The sequence below is a fragment of the Physeter macrocephalus genome, chromosome 20 (assembly GCF_002837175.3).
Source record: "Physeter macrocephalus isolate SW-GA chromosome 20, ASM283717v5, whole genome shotgun sequence".
NCBI lineage: Eukaryota > Metazoa > Chordata > Mammalia > Artiodactyla > Physeteridae > Physeter > Physeter macrocephalus.
Genome location: NC_041233.1, coordinates 77,084,995 through 77,093,404, shown reverse-complemented (window position 1 = coordinate 77,093,404; position 8,410 = coordinate 77,084,995). Strand labels below are relative to the sequence as shown.

Below are 8,410 nucleotides of genomic sequence, written 5' to 3'. Positions count from 1 at the left end.
GGTTCCCCTGCATCGGCAGGCGGACGCGCAACCACTGCGCCACCAGGGAAGCCCCGTCTCCAGGACTTTTTCATTTTTATTTCCATGTTACTTATCGTCTCTGTATTAAGTGCTTTTATATATCTGATTTGGATTAATTGACTTACTACATATAAAGCACTCAAAACAGTGCCGGATACATGGTAAGACCTCAACACATGGTAATCTGCTTCCTACAACTAGATGGTAAAGGAGGCCACTGGAGATGCAGAGTTGAAGGGATGATAAACCGGGATGATAAACAGGATGGATGGAAAGCCTCTTTTTTCCAGTTTGATTTTGTATGTTACTTGTTCATTTCACAGTGTTTTTGGGTGTATACACATATACACATATAGTATATAGGATAGAAGATCATAAAGTGAAATTTAGTCACAATTTAGAGTTTGGAATCACGTAATTTTGTAAAAGGTTCAAAAGTACATTGTTAATACAAATATCCCTTAACTGTGGGATTCAGTCCCTAATAAAAGTATTTTACTTTTGTCTGGCAGGATTTGAACTTTTTGAAGAGCTGCGGACACCCAGGTTCAGCTTTGGAGGCAGATCTGGAAACAGTGTAGCAGCATTGGTTTTCCAAAAAACGTGAGACTTTTCATTGGACAAATTCAGTTACATTCAGTTACATCAAAGTAAACCTAATACAGAAAATACAAGTGCAAATAAATGTTTAGTAAGTACACAGGATGCACATGTTGAATAGATAAAATGGGTTGGTAAAAAAAATCATGAGCATGGAAGTAGTTTGGTTTTAGAGATCAACCAAGAATAATTTAAATTTTTCTTTTGTATTTGAGATGTAAATATTTTTCTTTCTGATTTAAAAAAATTTCCTGTAACTGCTGAACAGTTAAAAACTTTAAAGCAGTAAATGAATTTACAGATGGTATGTATTCTTGATTTTTGTGCCTTGGTAAAGGTGAATTGAATATAGCTATTTATGAAGATATGACCAAGCTATTCCAGGGCCAGAATAATAAGCCAAATGACTTTCTTAATGTTTTATTAGACTATTATAAAACATAGTATGATATTTTGAGTTGAATAGTGGTTTTTTAAAAAAATTATTTAGTACCTGAGAATATCCCCCAGCCCTTATGTGTATAATTAAACAAAATCAGATAAATGTATCAGTTGATCAAGAAATATTTATTGAACTTGTATTTTGTGGCTGATGATCTTCTACACACTGTGAGGGATAAATAGTAGAAGGAAAGATAACTAAGAGATACTGTTATATGCTGGCACTAGGTTAAGTTGTATTATCTTACTAAGTCATTGAATTCCCTCAATATCTTCTCGAGGTATGTATTACTTATTCTTGTTTCTACATATCAGATAGCTAGTACAGGATAGAGCCAGGATTCTTCTCTGGGTCTGACTCTAAAACCTATTCTCTTCCTCTAGCGTATTTGCCTCCCAGGTCTAAGTCTCTGCCTTTACGGCATTTACAGTTCAATTGGGGAACTAGGACTCGTACATCGAAAATTCTGTTAGAGAAGCTGGGCAGTTATTTTTAGGAGATCTGCAGCTCCCTGTTAGTGACTGTTGATCAGTGGACTGTGAGAATAGTGAGTCATCCTTCATTACTTTTCACCATTTCCCTACTTGTCTTAAAAGACTTGCGTCATCAAGAACTGAACTGTATCATTCCTCTGTGAGAGGTGGTGTAAATTTTATATACAGACACCCTCAGGAATACAGGGACAAAGATGTTCTAGTTAGGGGCTGGTTAGCAAGAGGAACAGTTTATTTATGAATGTTTTTGAAGAGATAAGTTTTATTAATCCTTAGTGCCATTTTGTATTTGGGCTAATAGTTTAATATTGGAGTCACAATATGAGTTTTTAAAAAGTGATAATAATTTTTATGATTTTCAGCTTTGGGGGCTTGTTGGGTTACAAAACAGACAGAATTTTTGTTTGTTTGGCAAATGTTATTCCAGTACTGAGCAAGTCTAGCATTACACCCTTTTTCTTTTCATTTTTGTTACGGGGAGGGGTGGGGAGACAGGGGGAGGAGAAGGGTGGTTTGATTTAGATCAACATTAATCAACCATTAAGATTACTGTCTGCCTTGCACAAGATAACTGAAGACATTTACATAAACTTTCAACACAAATAAAATTTTTGGAAAAGCTTTAATTTTTAACACGTAAAAAGTGAGAAATTACTTTAAAATATCTGTGATTTAAACGTGTAAAATTGTGTTGATTTTATAAACTAGACATGGGATCTTAAACCATAGAATCAGAGTTTTATAATTTATTGAGATCTTGTCTTTGTTGTTTTTCACATTAATGTTTCTTGATTTTAAATATGTAATAGTATATAAGTACTTTTTTAGAATTCTGAGTTGTTTACGTATATGCTATTTTAAAGCATCGATGGAACAAAATAGGCCTTCTGTGCAACCAGATTGAGACATTGGGTTGGATTCACTGATAGCTTGGAGGGGGCCTTTGTTGAAAAGCTCCTTGAGTCACTGTTGTGGGGGGTATGTGTGTTCCACTTACAAAAATGTAGGACGTTTTGGGGGGAATCATGGAGCTGTTGATACGGTTAGGAAAAGGGAGTTGTCGTCTCTTATCAGTTTAATCCTGCTGTAAATCAGCGTCTCAGAGATTGAAATCAGAACAAATGGAAGGTCCAAAAATGCTAACAATAAATTATTAGTATTTTCAATTAATACCACACTTTAAAAACCAGGCCAGTTAATGTCCCCAAGTTACTGAAACAAGTCATAAATACATTATTATTAAACTTAGTTTTGTTAGGTCATATGAATATGTGGGTAACTGCGAAAGAAATTACGCAGTTATGAAAGGGAGCAGTAAGTTATGTAGTGAATGCTGTTTTATTTGGATAAGAAGTTGGAATTGTAATTTTATTACATCAAAGGACACCCTTATTTTGAGGAAACTTGTTTGAAATGCAAACGAGACTTCTCTGTGGAGCCTGCACAGAATTGTTGCTTTTCATGATGATGTTATTGCTGCATAACAGGCCACTTCTGTGTGTATAGGAAGTGTGTGTGCAAGTCCGAAGGGATTGGAGGCCTGAATGGGTGCGTTACACCAATTAACAAATAGAAAGTTTTCAGAACATTTTGTTTCAAGCCAGGTGCACAAGTTCGAGTTGCTTTTTGGGACTGGCATTTATGTATTTGAGAATCAAACCTGACACTACTCTTGGCAGCTTGACTAAAGCCATTTTACAATAAGTACAAACTGTCCTTGAATGATTTATTCCCTTTGTAGTAGCAACGAGTTTGCTTTTCTTCATCTGTGATTATGTGTGCAATTTTCTGGCTATTTTGAGGGAGGAAGGGAGGTAAACATATATGAAAGATTTTTATTTTTGGTATGAATAATATGTTTCAATTCACTTATTATTTATTTTTAAATTCCCATGATACTGTAATGCATTACTATATGTTGACCTTCATTCACATTCATCCAGAGTATAATAGAAACCTTAAAGAACCTATATGAGTAATTAAGTTTTATATGGCTTTGAAATAATTTTTCTTAAATTGATATGCAAAGAAATAGAGTATCCCTGCCTATGTGAATAGACTTTGATTTATGTTGTCTTAAATAATTTTATTTTATATATTTGTGTGTGTGTGTGTATGTGTGTCTTGTAGGCTACAATGAAAATATATGTAAATGTGAAAAATTAGTTGCTTTCCAGATCAGCATTCTACCACTGTGGGGAGACCTGGGTTTGATTTCCTATTTTTTGCACTGTGAGCTAGAATGTATGTGCTCCAGAGACAGCCTCCTGCTTTGAGAGCAAGAGACCAAATGTCTTGTGTTCGCTGTAGTAACCTCTTTAGTTCATTGTGTGTGTGTGTGTGTGTGCCGGGCGGTGGGGTGGGGTGGGGTGGGTGTTGATGGGGTCTGAAAGGAATCTTGTCTAGTACACTTCACTGGAAGGAGGCTGCCTATGACCTAGAGTTTGACTGTGGGAGATGAGGAGCGTGGTAGGTTGAAGGACAATTGCATAGTGGGAAAAAAATTAGGAAACCCTGTCATTTCTCTTAGCTAGGCAGAAAACAGAGATGTCCTTAAAGAAGGGGGAGCACATGAGCATGTTTTATTAACAGTTAATGGAAGAAAATTAATGCTAATTTATTCTTCATACATACCATGCAATTTGTTAGAAAAGTAAAAGAATAGTTTGAAATTCTTTGGTCAATTGATGGATTCCTATGTTAGTGGCATAGAAATGAAACTCAACATTAAGCAGACAAATACCCAAGCCCACGGGCTACATAAATGCTGAATAAAACCAGCTCTACAATGGAACTCTGAAAAGCAAGGGGTAAGAAGCCTAATGAATGATTGAATATGACCTTAGCAAAATCCCTGGAGTGTTGTTGAAAGATCATTCATTTCCAGCTTAGATGTCAAGATGGGCTCCAGCAACCAGAAGAAAAAAGAGAGCTTGAGTCGGTACTTACTGAGTTTTAAAAATCTTTACAACACAGTGCATTAGACTAATCATTAAAAGGGCTTCTCTAACAGCTCAGCATTTTGAGCTGTCACTGTACGGACCTGTGGTTTAGGCCCAGGGAAACCAAATTAAAAAGATAGGAATAATTCTCAAGACATGAATGTATCAGTATCCTGCTTTTATGGAGTAGAACTTCAAAAACTGGGATGTAGAGGCTGGCAGAATGCACTTTTGTCATGCTGATACCATTGTAAGAAAGACTTACAATCAAGAGATAATTGTGCCTTAAAGTATTTGCAAATTACTTGCCTAGTTTATTGGAGGAAGATATAAAAAAAACAAATCTACTTTTTTCATTTTTAAGTGACCCTTCCTGAAGAAATGATAAATTCTTCTATATTATATTTTAAAATATGTACTGTTATTACTGCATCAGAAAATGGTGTGTTAGTGAGTGAGCTTTATTGTGCATGCTATCCAGAAGCTTTTTAAGAAAAGCGAATCTAACATACTTGTTTTCCCAAATACCTAAAAATTTACACATGAGCCAGCAATTAGCATATTCTGGATATTAGCTGAGGAGCTTAGCAAGAAATAATGAAATACTCTGAATAAGGGGACCATGAAGTGTATTTATCACTCTTCGTTAACATAGTTACAGATGAAGCAGTTTATCTTTATGTGATCACAGCAGAATAGAAGTGCTATTGGAATAGTTGTAGTTCCCTTGCTATTATTGCTTTCCTTGCTGCTTCAAAGATGAGGGAGTAGTCAGGATGAAGAGGCTAAATGCAGAAGACAGTGGGTGCTGCCAGTTCGCATTTTTCTCCTAACCCCTCCTCTAATATGAAAATGTCAGTCCTTTGTTCCCATCTAATTTTAGTACATCCTGGCTAAAAAAATGTTAGGATGATTTCCAGCCATGGAACTTGGAGGGGTGGGGTGGGAGAGGGGAAGAGTAGAGGAAAGAGCAGTTTACATTCCATATCCGTCTGCCTTTCTGTGACAGCACCTATAGCCCCTACTCTGTTGATTTTCGTGGTGAAATAAATTTAGATGCACTGGAGCAGCACTAATTAGGTTTTCCTTCCATGTCCTTAACAAGAAGTCTAGTTGGAGTCTGAATGGGGAAGATCATAATATGGTATTTAATAAAACATACTGGGCTGAATTAAAGAGCTGTTTGCAAGTTTGGGAAGAAAGGCCTGAAATTGTGAGTGAAAACTACATGTTGTGTGATTTATAAATAGAACCTTTGTGATTCAGTGAAACTGCTTTTATGCTATGTCTTGAATGAGAATAATATTTGTTGATTTTTGAGAATCAGTCATAAACAAGTCAGAGCTATTTATTCCCTCTGGAATATACTCCATAATATATTCCATATACTGAACCTCACTATGAAATAAGCCTCACCTTTCCAAAAGTTTGTTCATTTTAGTGAGCTAAGGTTTCCTCGTGGAATCTTTATATGATAAAGACATTACATAGCCAGAATTGAGAGATCATTTTGTTAAGTCCAGTTGATTAATGACTTAATTTGCAACAAGTGCACGATCAGATTATTTTCTGAACTTGAAATTTATTTTGGTTCATTTCATTTTATAGTACCAGATAATTTGTCTTTAAAATCTGTTAATAGAATAAATATCAGAGAGAAGTGATTTTTTTAAAAATTAAATTTTGGAGAAAAAAATGATTGGAACCTAGACAAGTCACTTTCCTTTTCTGGGCTTCAGTTTTTCCTCTCTGTGAAACAAGGGTGTTCAGTAGGTGATATTTAAAGTTCTTTTCTACCCCCGTATTAGTCAGCTTGGGCTGCCATTGGCTCGGTGGCTCAAACAGAAATTTATTTTTCATAGTCTGAAGACTGGGAATTCCAAGTTCAAGGTGCTGATGAGGTAGGTTTCATTCTAAGGTCTCTTCTCTTGGCTTGTAGGCAGATGGATGCCATCTCCCTATATGTTCACATGTTCTCTTTGTGCATGCTTGTAGGCAGATGGGTGCCATCTTCCTATGTGTTCACATGTTCTCTTTGTGCGTGCTTGTGGGGAGAGAGTGAGCAAACTCCCTGGTGTCTCTTCTAAGGCTCTTGAGTGTCTCTTATAAGGGCGCTAATCCCATCATGAGGGCCCCACCCTCATGACTTCATCTAACCCTAATTACTTCCCAAAGGCCCTATCTCTAAATACTATTTCTTTGGGTGCTAGGGCTTCAACATAAATTTCTAGGGGGCACATTCAATCCATAATAACTGCTGAAATTGATCTGAGGTTTAGAGAAAGCTCACAAAATAGATTTCCACTATACATGGGGCGTTTAAATACTCCGTTAGTTAAATATCAATTGTTAGGTCATTTTCTGATTCTTTTAAACCAAACTGTCTATTCATGTATATGAAAAACTGTGTGTACATATAATAAAACATTTGAAGCAATCACATGATTGTTTTTCAGTCTAAAAACGTCTTTTTGCATTCATTGGTAAACTTTAGGTTTGAGTATTGATTGCCTCCGATATATGTTTGATAATTCAGTTTGTATTCATTTGACCAGAGTTGTTTTATCTGAGAAACTCAGAAATTTACATCTAATTTTTTAGTCCCACCTTAATTTTATATAAAATTATGACAACCTGAAGAATCTCCCTAATTTGATTCTTCCCTACCCCAGACGCACACACTACCACTACGCACTCACAGATGACCTTATTTACCACTTGAAAGGCCCATGGCTTTGAGATTTCTACCTTCTCATGCTATACAGAGTGTAGTACATGGGTCTTTCCTTCTTATGCCTTCTGCCTCTTTGGGCTACTGTCAATCTGTCCTAAAACTGCTTACCCCCTCAATGAAATTGAAGTATCAATATTTTAAACGTGCTGGCAAAGTGCCTAATGTATAGTAGATACTTATTTCAAGTTGGTTTCCCTTTAGTACATTTCTTTGAAGCAGTTTGATATAGTGGAGAGAGAAGCAGTTGTGCAGACTCTACATAATAGGGTTGTGAATATTAAATGAAAAAAATAAATGTAAATCATCTTAGCATGATTCTTAGCACACACCAGTGCCAAATAAATATTCTTTTCTCCAAGGAAACCTTCCCATCAGAGCCAATATATTGAATTGTTCAGGATTTTAACCCTCAGTGCCACTGAGTTAATGTATTCAGTCCCATTGTAAGGCATTTGTATTTCAGGAGCGATTAGATGAGTGAAGAGAGGCGAATGAGTGGTAGATAAGTAAGAGGGAAGGTTTGGAATAGGTGGGCCTTTCAGAATGTCTTAAGAAGTCATACTGTATAGCTGCTGCTGCTTTACTCTCTAGATAGGGCTGATGTTGAAAGCACCTTTTTAGTTAGTTAAGGAATGAAGGCTAGATATCCTAATTCTGGATTTTCACGAAATGTCCTTTATGATGTGTTTCAGCAGACTCTAAGAATACCCCTCAGGTTTAAGATCATTATCTGTTTTAGAGGTAGTTATTTAGTAATAAACGTAGGTATGATGGGGAAAATGTTAATGTGGATGCATTTGAATTGAAAACAAATGGTCAAGGATGGGGTGCACCTTCCTTCCTTAGGTCTGAACACCAAGGCATTGTTTCCAGTGACAACTAACAAAGGACCTGAGAACAGATCCCCCAAATGACCATGCCTCAGGTTTACTGAGTTGTTGAGTTGGGTTTGGGTTTTTTACTATGCATTTAGGAAGATGCGGGCTAAGATTTTATCATTGATTTCCACCTTGCATCATCTAGATTTCATTTCTTTGATCAGTGAGTCATGTTTGTTTTCCTTGCTGTAAGTTGAGTTAACAGTACCATTCACAGTGGCATTTTTTTTTTTTTTTTTTTTTTTTTTTGTGGTATGCGGGCCTCCCTCTGTTGTGGCCTCTCCCGTTGCGGGGCACAG

General features: G+C 36.3%; 1 protein-coding gene across 3 annotated transcripts in view; it reads left to right on the top strand.

Moving 5' to 3' along the window:
- The window catches only part of EEF1AKMT2 (EEF1A lysine methyltransferase 2), a 202,441-nt gene that overhangs the window by 24,086 nt on the left and 169,945 nt on the right, over window positions 1-8,410 (top strand). For all 3 annotated transcript variants that reach the window (XR_008616176.1, XR_008616178.1, XM_028481374.2), the window contains exon 6: window positions 534-624. Coding sequence is in view for 1 of the 3 variants with exons in the window: in XM_028481374.2 (XP_028337175.2) it covers window positions 534-624 (91 nt within the window). In the remaining 2 variants the exon portion in view is untranslated. The remainder of the gene's footprint in view (window positions 1-533; window positions 625-8,410) is intronic.